The sequence below is a fragment of the Procambarus clarkii genome, chromosome 50, assembly GCF_040958095.1.
Source record: "Procambarus clarkii isolate CNS0578487 chromosome 50, FALCON_Pclarkii_2.0, whole genome shotgun sequence".
Lineage (NCBI taxonomy): Eukaryota > Metazoa > Arthropoda > Malacostraca > Decapoda > Cambaridae > Procambarus > Procambarus clarkii.
In genome coordinates, this window is record NC_091199.1 from 468,758 (window position 1) to 482,013 (window position 13,256).

Here is a 13,256-nt window from a genome sequence, read left to right on the forward strand (position 1 = left end):
AAGGTCTGGATGTGCAGTAAAGGCTGTTGTTAATTTGTTTTTAGCAATCTGTTTTTTTGAAGGGTTGAAGTTTAACCTGTACATCATCTTCGTACTGGGCTAAATCATTTACAATGTCCTCAAGTTCAGTTTCACCTATAGAGGTTTGGTAAAGTTCTGTCAAGTACAGATTCATATGTTGTTGTTGTTGTTGTTGTTGTTGAGATATATACAAGAGTTGTTACATTCTTGTACAGCCACTAGTACGCGTAGCGTTTCGGGCAGGTCCCTGGAATACGATCCCCCGCCGCGAAGAATCGTTTTTTCATCCAAGTACACATTTTACTGTGTTGCTTAATATGCTCGAATTTACTTTCAGCAACTTGAAGTAAGTCCTCTAATTCAATGTAGTCATCAGGTGACTGTTGTGACAGATTTTGACACTTGATAATCTGTCAGGTCAAGTGACCTTTCAGACCAATAAGGGTCTTTTTCATTTTGTCAGCCCCTTCCATCTTGCTGGGTAAGAGCTGGTCTGATAATAAATAGTTGTTACTAATGTAACTGGGATATTGGCTCATTCAATGGAGCTCACTATCAATATAATAGCCTAATATATTTTAATAGACTATATTACCTCATTTAGAGGTCAATTTACCTACCGAACAATGGATAGCTAATATTTTGAGTAGTACTCGAATGTCACTATTGGAATTTCATCCGGTTAGCTCCTCAATTATCACCATTCGATCCAACAGTGAACATTCAGCAGTACTAAAAAAAATAATACACAAAATAATATGTTAAATGCACAATAAATGTTTTGGTGATTTCACCCTAAATTAGGGTCAGCACAATCTAAATAATATGTATGTACACCAGCACTGTCTAGTACAGTACTCGCTAAATAATTCCTACTTAAGAATGACTAAATAGTTTAGACTGTGTTTGTACAAACATTAGTACAATTACAGTATAAATATCCTACCTCATCAAAGGTTGGCATATATGCACTGGTGCAGTAATATGGATATATAGTGCTATGTTTTGGGGATTTTTTGTTTTGATATATATGTTTGTGCTTAGAAATACAAGTAAAAAATTATAAATATATAACACTATGTTTGACTTGCTAGTCACAACCGTTTATAATGATTAATAGTATTTACTAATTTGTCGACCATATGGGTCCTGGCCTCTCCTGACAGAGGTACACCGTCTGAGGTCAAGCCCTGTTGATATGCTCTAGCTGTGAAATGAATATAAGTGGCTTCCAATCTCACTCTTTTTCTCAGTCGAAAGTTTATGTATTTCGCAGAACGCTGATAATATTCAGGACTCACTACCCAACGGTTATCACTTCTCAGTTGGCGAGGTTCCACCAATGTGAATACCACAGAGTTGCTGACTTGTTTAAAAGAACTGATAATTATTTTTAAATGGTTATTTATTTCGGCTGGTTGACCTAGTGGGATGGATATCATTACCACCTAGATAAATTATGGTTAAATGGTGAGGCCATTCTAATGAAGGTGTTAATATTGGATTATTGTAAAAATTGTGAGCAGTTGCTCCAGGTGACCTAAAATTTCTCACCTCAGTGTGAGGTATAGGTCTAAGGGTTGTGAGCAATTGGCTATGCCCCACTAAGGCTACTTTATACATAAAGTATTAATAGAAATGTTGATAATAATTAATGAGTTTTAGGCTGTAATATGGGCAGTCTGCTGACAGCCATAAATAATGAAGTATACTGGTAAATAGCCTAAGAATAGTAACACATGATAATCAGTGTTAGTAAATGGTTAATTATATGGGGTCAGTAAATTAGGTGAATGTACTGGACCCTAGATGATTAATGGTACATCCAGTTCGGTGGTCCAAAATTTTGTTTTGGGCTCTGAGAACCGGTATAGATTTTAATATTAGTTGTGACTGATAAGGTTCGAAGGACCAAAATTTTGTGTGGGAAAATCTGACTCCAAGATTTTGTAATTAAATAAATCAATTCGATAGCTGTGAAGGACCACCACTTTTTGAAAAAAGGGGAAAACAAAATGAGACAGTGGATTAAACTGATACCAAGAACTAGTGTCCTATGGATCTTAGTTCAACTGATTTCTTATATAAAGGGAGTAAAATTAACCTGCACAAATTTAGGGGGTTACATGCTAAAAGATTACTGTATCCCTAGCATTATTCTGACGCTGGTTCTTCGCCAGAGTAAATATATTATGAAAGTAAATAAGATTGATTATATAATATTAATTAGAGGTAAATGCACCTCAAAATACTACTAGATAGAATAGTACAGTATATAGTAAATCAATGGGTTAGTGTAATTGATCTCAGGAGATCACCAATATAACTACAGAGTTATTACTACAGATAACAGGATCAGCTTAGCTGTAAAACTAGAGAGGTGTAATCAGTTGCCACGATCCACTGACGACGTGTTGCATAGGGCAAATTGTTGCACGTGAAGGTGGGGAAGCCTAGCACCTCGGTTGTCGTGGACCTGGAGCTGGAAGGCAATTACATTTTAGAATTCCACTAATGGTAACTACAAGTACATCCTAAATTGAGGAAATCTTCCTAATGGATATGATAATCATTGTAGAAATCTCCTGCAAATATCTGTGCAATTTATGTTCAAGCACTGTAAATTTCTTCTACAGAAATTTGAATATAACCGCCTATTTAGATTATGAAACTGTTAGAAAAGACACGTACGGGATTTTGTTATTTTATATACGGCATAATAACAACTAGCCTAAATGTTAACTGTGGCCACATGGTAACAAAAAGGAAATAATAGTTGCCGAGCCGCGTGTCCTTTGATGTAGAGAACTGTGCAATCCTTCGTCCTCCAGCTGCTGCTTGAAGGGCGTTGACCATGGAATTGAAGATATGCTAGCTCTGGGACACGGTTGTGACGTGCCAAAGGACGTGGCACACCTCAACTGGTCATGGGAGTGAAATAAACACGATCGAAACGTAGCTCTCTGTTGCACGCTGCTAATGGCATCCGAGTCGTGTGGTAGCTGGCGACGGTCTCGCGTCTTCACCCTCTTCCTGATTGCGCATGCGCGGCTCTCGATTAACTAAGGAAAGAAGAGATAGTGACGATTATTGATGTCACATTTCATTCTTCTGTGTTAAAATATAATTTCGAATAACATAAATTGGTTTATTAAAGTCACGCAGCGAATCGAGGAGATTAGAGTGAAATCATTTACATTAAATAATTTCCTCTAGAATGTTTAATATCAACTAAATAAAGGAGTACCAGTAAGCAGTAGTATGCTACGAAATTAAACTTATTATTAAGTAAGTATTTTTAGTAAAAGAAATGATATACTGGACTCTGTTATAAATCCAACTAAATGTGGAAAGAATTCATGTTTCTCCCTGTCGTTCCTCACGTCGTCACACTGACTAGGAAGAATCTGGCAATATGTTTAATATAAATCATAATGATGATTAAATCTACAAGTTAGTAATTTTAGTAACTACTTGTGGTTAACACAAAGGTTGTATAACATACAATGGATGTATGAAACTGTTGGTTATTTCCAACAATGCTAGCCAACCTAGGAGAAGAGGGCGAAGAAGCCTTCTTGAATCTCATCGACAGAGTATGGATGACAAGAACTCGACCACTCTCTTGGAACAGTGCAATTATATTTCCCATTCCAAATCCTAAAGACCCAGGAAATCCAAGATCCATCTCATTCACAAGCTGTCTGGCCAAAACTGCAGAAAGAATGGTCCTTAATCGAATTGAATGGAAAGCCCATTCAGTACAACAAAATATGTTTGCTTACAGAAAAGGTGTTGGAACCACAGAATGCCTTACCTCCCTCCTGGATCAAAACAATGACAAACCTGGAATCCTTATTTTTCTGGACCTTGAAAAAGTCTTCGAGTTAGCCAGTGCTCCAGCTACACTGTGCTGCCTTGTGGATAATGAAATCAAACGACACACTCTTGTCTTTGCCAAAGGAAGCCTGCTTAACCGAGAAGCTAAAGTCAAATTCCAAGGAAAAACATCGACGTCAAAGAGACTGGAAAATGGAACTCCGCAGAGAGGAATACTTAGCCCTTTCCTCTTCAACTGTCTCATGGAACATTTCATGAAGCTCAAATTACCAAAAGCCAAACTGCTTAACTATGCAGACGACTTTGTGGTTATCATCAATGGCAAAGGCGCAAGGAACCATGCGGAAAAATGCCTAGATATTATCAGCAGGGAAGCAGAACGCATAGCAGTGAAAATAAACAGCAATAAAACAAAGGCAATGGCCGTTAAAATGAGAACTCAAGACATCAGACTCGCAATACAAGGACATGAAATTGAGTGGATTACCTCTTTTCAATACCTAGGAGTCATAATAGACAGCCAGTTGAAATTCACTCAAGAAATTGAATATCTTCGGCAACGTTGTAAAGCCAGAAACTCAGATTTGCGCTCCCTGACAAGTCTTAAGAGATGGTGCATCTCTACCAGTACTCAAAATATACTACGTTCAAGCAGTTAGGTCACTCAATGACTATGCTGCTCCTGCTCTTACATCCCTCAGTGATAACCAATGGGAGAAACTGGAAGTGTATCAAAATGATGCTCTCAGAATAATGCTGGGAGCACCTATATAGATGCATAGAGAGAATCTAAGAATGGAAATCATCTTACCAGCATTAGAAAAAGGATCAAAGAAGAGATAGCCACCATAACAGCAAAACTTGTTTTAACCACCGCCAGACTGTCAATCAAAGACAGCATACAGAGATTGCTTCAGAAAAACCTTCAATATAGAACAAGTACATGGATGGATAATCTGGTCAAGATTCTTGAGAAAGTGGACTTGAAATGGACCATAAAAAAACAAAGGGGAAGATAGACCATATCAACACTCTCGGCAGCCTCCTCCATGGGAAGAATCGAGTCTAAAGATAATCATTGAAGGATTTTCACTTAAAAAATCAGCATGTGACTCGCAGAGGCTCAAAGCAGTCATAGAACAACAAATGGAAACCATCTCAAGACTTACAACGACTCACGTCTTCACAGACGGATTAGTTGATCAAGAAAGAGGTTCTGCTGGGGCAGCAGTTTACACTACCAACCATGAAGCTTACTGGAGCATGAATAGTTAGTGCTCAATAATGCAAACAGAATTATATGCCCTGAAGGAGGCCATAAACTATACAATTGAGAATAATTTTCATGATGACATCATTCATACCGACTCTAAATCTTCGCTCCAGGCATTGTTATCCAGTCAGCACAGAGATAATATACAGCTCCTCACAGACATCCAACATATAGGAAAAGAAGCCCATAATCTAGGGCTGTCAATCACCCTAAATTGGATACCAAGTCACACTGGCATAGATGGTAATGAAAAGGCAGACTCATTAGCAAAAACTGCCACTGCTCTACCTGTTGTACAGGTTCAAATACCTCCCAGTTTTTTTCACAGATTAAGGAGCAAATCAAGAAGAAAATACTCCCAACTATCAAAAGTCGCCACAAAGCCAAAGTAGTGGAAGGAAGAATCCCTGCAATATGGTACGAACAAGTGACTGGGTACTCCTTACACACAGAAATCACAATTGCGTGATGCATCAAATGAAACAAATCTACAAGGGCCGTGACGAGGATTCGAACCTGCGTCCGAGAGCATCCCAGACGCTGCCTTAATCGACGCTGCTACCATGTCGTAACTCAGTCGATTAAGGCAGCAGCAGCGTCGATTAAGGCAGCGTCTGGGATGCTCTCGGACGCAGGTTCGAATCCTCGTCAAGGTCCTTGTGGATTTGTTCACAGGGTACTCCTCTTTCAAGCCTGGCAAAAATATATCCAGAAACATTGCAGTAACCATACACAGACTCAGACTTGGTTACAAGTGCTGCTGGGAGGTAATGAACCCAATAGTTAAAGAGTGTCATATCTGTGGAACAGAGGCAAAGGCGCCACTATTGCACTACTTACTGAAATGTGAAGATACTGAAGCCCTACACATCAAACTCAACATTAATCTAACGACAGCAGCTGCATTAGAGGCACATTCCACCGCCACTATAATGATTAGAAAAGCCGTTGAGGAATCGAACTCACTAGTGAGCATTCTGCATCTACACCCGCCACTAAGATAATGTTATTAAAACAAGACTAAAACTAGTGCACTAAAGCAGAAGCAAAAAATAAACAGGGAAAACGGAGGAATCCCCACCTCCGTTTAAAACTTTGACCCAAATATCACAGTAACAAGGTTATCGCGAAAAACCGAACTCAATTACGGGCTCACCATAGCGCGTGCTACATGTACACTTCGTTCTGAGTGGCTAAATCTAAAACAACAACAACAACGTTAAATATATCATACACATTGTATCAAGTGTTTCATAAGTGTAGCGTTAAGTGAAAACAAGTCTTTGAGAATGTAATAAGCCCTTACGAAATGCTTCTAGGCGCCAGATCATAAATAAAAATTAATTTTTGATATTTGATATTTCAGTTACCATCGACAGTGAAGAAAAACATAAGAAATATTGAGAAAAATCGTGTTATAATTATTAATCATACCTTTTCGGTCATATTCAACAATATATGTTTACAAGAAAAACTGCTACTATTATATATATATATATATATATATTGTGACGATAATCTCCTTCAAGAGATTGAGCCTGCTCTTCCCTTCATAATTACGTCTTCACAACTATATAAAAGACTATGGAAGAAATGTCCAACAACGACAACAACACCAGCACCAGCAAGGCTTGCAAGGGTGAGCAGAAACGTATGCAGCCCGCCACCTGTTCGGACCCAAATCACCAAACTACCCGTTGATCGCTACGGCTCCGCTGATTGGTCGCCGGTCTGGCTGCACCTGCACTCGCCCCAATACTACCCGATGTCTGGGGTCGCCCCAACATCAGTCTTCAGAATGTTCCGTGCTTTCGTAGCCAGCACTCCTCCCAGCTAGACGTTAGCGTGTACTGAGAGAGGTGGTGGCTTTAAGCCAATATTCCAGCACCTCCCACTTAACTTTTGTTTTGCACTTCTTATTATTTTGCCTTAACGTAACTTTCATTGTGTCATTTAAGTATTCTTATTATTTTGATTCATTGATTTTATTATACATATTTGTTTGTGCATTATTTTCATGTTTTGATTTATTTAACGTAATTAAAATTTCATTGTTAAAGTTTTACTTGTGTTTTGTGTGTCTTCTCCTTACCTTACCACAGACGAAGTTCCAGTTTTTCTATTTTTTTTTATAACTATGTGACGAGGCCATACCCCTAGCCTTAAACAGCCGAACACCAACGCGTTACCGTCACAAGTTTTATGGGGGCCTGTCCGGGAGCCTCACTCAGGTACTGGTGCCAAGTGGTAATTTATGGTAAGCGTATTTAACTCTGTTAACGTAGCTTTACTGTTTTTCATTCAATTTCATTTTTTATAAGGTGCGGTGTATTGTGCATTACGAGAGTAACATATAGTGAAGGTGAGACAACTTTGGATTACGTGGTGACTGTAGGCCTCAGTCATACTCTTAATTGGTCATCTCTCCCTCCATGTTATTACTCGTATTTACCATCTATGTCCCTTGAATATTTCTCATTCTGACAGATCATCATATTGGTACCCTGGTACTGTGGTCTGCCCCGGGTCAAGAGTACCCAATCTTCTGCAATCTGACTGTAGGAGGACAAAGAGGGCCATAGTTCCTCTAGCTCGAACTTTAGTTGCTGAATTGGGACCTCAGCAGCAGTTCTCGTCACCAGTTGACACCTCGCACCCCTACACGTCAGTCAGAGATGATGATACATACAACGGTAGGGAATTAGCTTATTTTTTCAGAGCACAAAAGTTCGCTAATTCTGTAAGTATCATATTAAATTCAGTAGGAAAAACTTGCTTTATGTCCTATAGAGACTTGGCAAGGTATGCCTACATCCTTGGACTACCAATTTTACTTTTGAAGCATTTAACTGTTTCATTTGTTTTCGAAACTTTGTTTCATTTGTTAGTAGGATTTTCTTGCCCTTATTCTCTTACATGAGTACCGGGTACAAGATTTCCTGCGCCCTTGATTTAATTTAATCATTTAATATCTTTCACTTAACGTTAATTGTTAAAGATCACACAGGATAGGTACCAGTTGCCACGTTGTCCTGTTTCTGACATTTCATTATTGAACATTCGTGTACCTTTATTTGCTAATTTCACCATGTTTCGTCTCCAAACTTTCCGTGCAAATCCAGCAGGTGAAATAGGGACTTTAAGTCGTGCCAAGAGGACTGAACTACAAACTCTTGCACATGAGTATCAACTAGAAGTTCCCTACCAAGCCAACAAAAATGACCTACACAACCTGTTGCTGGATTACTATTTAGAGCAAGGTAAGATAGACTCTGAAACTCATGAAACTTACTATATTGCAGATAAAACTGACTTGGCAACGATGAAACTTAAACTAGAGCTGGCTAAGATTGAACGTGAGCAGCAAAAGGAAGCCCGCGAACAGCAAAGGGAAGCCCTCGAACAACAAGAACGAGCTGCTGCCATACGAAGAGAAGAACAAGAACGCGGACTCGCCCTCCAGGAACGTGAGGTTGCACTACTCCAGGAGCGGGAACGCGTACGGCTTGAAACCAAACAACGCGAGTTGGAAATGCAACGTGAACATGACAAGCAACAAGCGACTCTGGCTCTTGAGTGTCGTCAACGGGAATACACGTTGGAAACTTCACACCTCGCTCAACGCCAGCAAGCTACTGCCAATCTTCCCGTCAGTTTTAATATATCACATGCAAGTAAGTTAATGCCATCCTTTGTAGAAGCAGAAGTTGATGTGTTCTTTACCACCTTTGAAACCCTTGCTAATCAACTCAGTTGGCCTGTCGACCAATGGGCCACACTTCTCAGAGTCCATCTTACAGGTAGAGCTGCAGTCACACTCAGTACTTTGGCGTCTGAGAATGACTACTACACTCTGAAACAAGCAGTGTTGGACGCCTACCTCCTCTCTACTGAAAGTTATAGAAGGAAATTCCGTGACCACCTGAAGGCAAGTACCACTACCTTCCTCGAGTTTGCTAACACGAAACGGAGGTATTTCATGAAATGGCTGGAAGCAGCACATGTCTCTACTTTTACAGAACTCGTGAACCTGATGCTTGTTGAAGAATTCTTGAGACGTGTGCCGCCTCCTGTCCGCCTCTACTTAGCAGATAAAGAAGAAACCGACTACCTGAAGTGTGCTAAGTCGGCTGACACTTACAGCCTCATCCACCGGCTGACACCTGAACCATCCTCCAGTAAGAAGTCGTGGTACAGTTACGAGAAGGTGAGCCCCGATCAAGCTGGTTCACAACTGTACTGCAAGTATTGTAGACTCTATGGACATACCATAGACAAGTGTGGTAAGTCTCAATACAAGGGAACCACTGACCAACAACGACCCAAACCAACTCCTCCTAAGTCCGGTAAGCCTGTGATGAATGTTGGTGTTGATGTTAATGATCTTTCTCTTTTCAGTAACCACCTGTATACTGGAACTGTCTCTGCCAACGGTTCAAATCCGGAGGGACGTTTCAAATTGAAGATCTTGAGGGACACAGCGGCTCTACAATCGATCATCTTGAAGTCGGCTGTGCCCAACATAGTCTACACCGGGGAAACGGTCTTCATCACTGACCTCACTGCTACTACTCCATACCCTCTCGCCAGAGTCCACCTGGATTGTCCCTACGTGAACGGGGAAGTCCAAGTCGCCGTCAGGGAAAAGCCTTTTCCCATGCCTGGAGTGCAACTTCTCCTAGGCAACGACTTGGCAGAAGACCTGCAACCAACCAACCTGATCGTCATGGACAAACCCCAGGTGTGTAACTCTGTGCCAAGAAATCCTATTCTCGAGTATGTTCCAGCAGAGGTTCAAGAGAGTGATGAAGTTTCTCCTCCGGTTCTCGTGACCACCCGTGCACAAGCCGCACGTCCACAGCCAGCTGACTCTACTGCCACCGCTGTCCCTCAAGACCCTCAGAAACTACCCCCGCATCTGACCAAGTTGGAGTTCCGTAAGTTGCAGAGGGAAGATCTTACTTTAACACCATTGTTTTTCCAGGCTGAGACTCAACCCGACAGTATTCCTGGGTTCTTCCTAGAGAACGACTTGCTCTACCGCCGATATAGACCCAGTAAACTGAAGGAGGAGGACGATTGGGCCAACACCGAACAACTTGTGATTCCCACCAGCCTGCGGCCCACTATTCTACACCTGGCCCATGGAGCATTCTCCCACTACGGCTTCAACAAGACTTACCATGGGATTCGTCAAGACTACTACTGGCCAGGTATGGTAAACAACGTCAAACAGTACGTAAAACAGTGTCATACATGTCAGATGGCAGGCAAACCGAACGTCTCCATTCCCAGAGCACCACTGATTCCCATACAGGTGCCTGCGGAACCTTTCCACAGACTCATAATAGACTGTGTTGGTCCTTTACCTCGGACCAGTTCAGGTAACGCCTACATCCTAACCATCCTGTGTCCTACCACCAGATTTCCCATAGCAGTTCCAGTGAAGAACATCACGGCTGCTACGGTTATCAAACATCTACTGAAGATCTTCACTCAATACGGATTTCCCAGGGAGATTCAAAGTGACTGTGGCACCAACTTCACCAGTGATCTCTTCAAAAGAACACTGGAGGAGTTCAACATCAAACCGGTATTGTCCAGCCCTATCATCCTGCTTCACAGGGTTCTCTTGAACGTAGTCATCAGACCATCAAAGCACTCTTGAAAAAGTTTTGTAGTGAAACCTCAAAGGATTGGGATAAGCAGATTGACCTAATAATGTGTATTTTCAGAAGTCTCCCCAATGAGTCCCTAGGAGTATCTCCTTATGAGATGCTCTACGGCCGTAAGTGCCGTACTCCCCTTAAGGCTTTCAAAGACTCTCTCAGAGATGCCACCTTCAGTGAGCATCAGAATGTGCCCCAGTTTCTTCAAAACCTTCAGCACATTCTAGAGAGAGTCCACCGCTTTGCTCATGATAATCTATTGAAAGCCCAGGTGAGAATGAAGACTCATTACGACCAGACCAGCAAAGTAAGAAAATTCAAGCCGGGAGACTTCGTCCTTGCTTATTTCCCTATCCCAGGTTCACCTTTACAAAACAGATTTTCAGGACCCTACTGCGTCAAAGAGTGCAGGAATAATAATAATTATGTGATAGAGACTCCAGATAGGCGGCGGAAGACCCAGCTGTGCCACGTCAACCTCCTGAAGCAATATAATGGTACTCCTCCCACTGTCTTGATTAATTGTTCTACCTTCACAGAACCCTACATCCACAGTGAGACCATCCCGGCTTCTTCTCCCGAAAGCACTGACAAGGAGTCGGCGCTTTCTAATTCCAAAATCCTTCATGATCTTCCCAAATGCTTTCAGGATAATAATCGTGCTCCTATGCCCTCTTCTAATTCCACTCTCACCTCGTCAGATAAGCCCTTCATCCTCCATGTCGACGCCAATGGTACCGACGTGGGTGGTGTCGTGATGCAGCAACGAGGCGAGAAGAATACACCTGTCAGCGACTACTGCTACAAGGAACGACGGAACAATTGGCAAGGAGCTACTCTTCCTCATCCTGAAGCTTCAGCACTTCACTCCACACCTGAAAAGTGCTCGGTCCACCATCAATATGGACCACACCACCCTACACCTCCTGCAGCACGCCCACTTCTCATCTCAACGTCTTCTACTATGGGCTTGCTACCTGCAGAAATTCAACCTGGAGACACGCTATACCAAGAGTCTGACAACATCTTAGCCCATGATCTCTCCAGAGTTTATGAAGTAGAAGCAACTCCATCCATTACTCCACCACATAACGACGTACTTCTTCCAGAACCGCAGGCTTCGGGGGAGAGTTGTGACGATAATCTCCTTCAAGAGATTGAGCCTGCTCTTCCCTTCATAATTACGTCTTCACAACTATATAAAAGACTATGGAAGAAATGTCCAACAACGACAACAACACCAGCACCAGCAAGGCTTGCAAGGGTGAGCAGAAACGTATGCAGCCCGCCACCTGTTCGGACCCAAATCACCAAACTACCCGTTGATCGCTACGGCTCCGCTGATTGGTCGCCGGTCTGGCTGCACCTGCACTCGCCCCAATACTACCCGATGTCTGGGGTCGCCCCAACATCAGTCTTCAGAATGTTCCGTGCTTTCGTAGCCAGCACTCCTCCCAGCTAGACGTTAGCGTGTACTGAGAGAGGTGGTGGCTTTAAGCCAATATTCCAGCACCTCCCACTTAACTTTTGTTTTGCACTTCTTATTATTTTGCCTTAACGTAACTTTCATTGTGTCATTTAAGTATTCTTATTATTTTGATTCATTGATTTTATTATACATATTTGTTTGTGCATTATTTTCATGTTTTGATTTATTTAACGTAATTAAAATTTCATTGTTAAAGTTTTACTTGTGTTTTGTGTGTCTTCTCCTTACCTTACCACAGACGAAGTTCCAGTTTTTCTATTTTTTTTTATAACTATGTGACGAGGCCATACCCCTAGCCTTAAACAGCCGAACACCAACGCGTTACCGTCACAATATATATATATATATATATATATATATATATATATATATATATATATATATATATATATATATATATATATATATATATATGTGTGTATATTTTGGTAGCAGTCTTTCCTGTAGACATATATTATTAAATATGACCGAAAAAGTAAGATTAATAATTCTAACACAGATTTTCTCAATCTTTCGTACATTTCTTTTCACTGTTGGAGGTAAATCAAAAATCAATTCTCCAAAATTCATTTTTATTTCTAGTCTGACGCGACACGAGCGCGTTTCGTAAAACTTATTACATTTTCAAAGACTTTAGTTTACAAATACACAACTGAATAGAACTTACGCATCTCCGATTTTATATCTACATTTGAGTGAGGTGGATGGGGTGAGGTGGCATTAATACGGTATTAATTTCATCAACACAAGACAGAACAAGAGGTGGCATTAATAGGGTATTAATTTCATCAACACAAGACAGAACAAGATGTTCTGTCTTGTAGTAGGCTGAGAAGTGCGTTCTGGCTACTAGGTACGACATATATTTATATATATATATATATATATATATATATATATATATATATATATATATATATATATATATATATATATATATATATATATATATATATATATATGT

General features: G+C 40.9%; 1 protein-coding gene and 1 long non-coding RNA gene across 3 annotated transcripts in view; both read left to right on the forward strand.

Annotated features, from left to right (window-relative positions):
- The window catches only part of LOC123772789 (uncharacterized), a 64,868-nt gene that overhangs the window by 27,404 nt on the left and 24,208 nt on the right, over positions 1 to 13,256 (forward strand). The window lies entirely within an intron of this gene.
- On the forward strand, positions 9,159 to 12,551 carry LOC138351585 (uncharacterized). 2 transcript variants are annotated; one of them, XM_069303385.1, is made up of 2 exons: positions 9,159 to 9,875; positions 10,119 to 12,551. In XM_069303385.1, exon 2 carries the CDS (start codon positions 10,856 to 10,858, stop codon positions 12,263 to 12,265), a length of 1,410 nt encoding a protein of 469 aa, XP_069159486.1. In that variant the 5' UTR covers positions 9,159 to 9,875; positions 10,119 to 10,855; the 3' UTR covers positions 12,266 to 12,551. Both variants share the same exon structure in this region, with proteins under 2 accessions (XP_069159486.1, XP_069159487.1).

Bases quoted from the DNA above. Each gene is read 5' to 3' on its own strand.
- LOC138351585 (XM_069303385.1), top strand. From the start codon at position 10,856: ATGTGTATTTTCAGAAGTCTCCCCAATGAGTCCCTAGGAGTATCTCCT.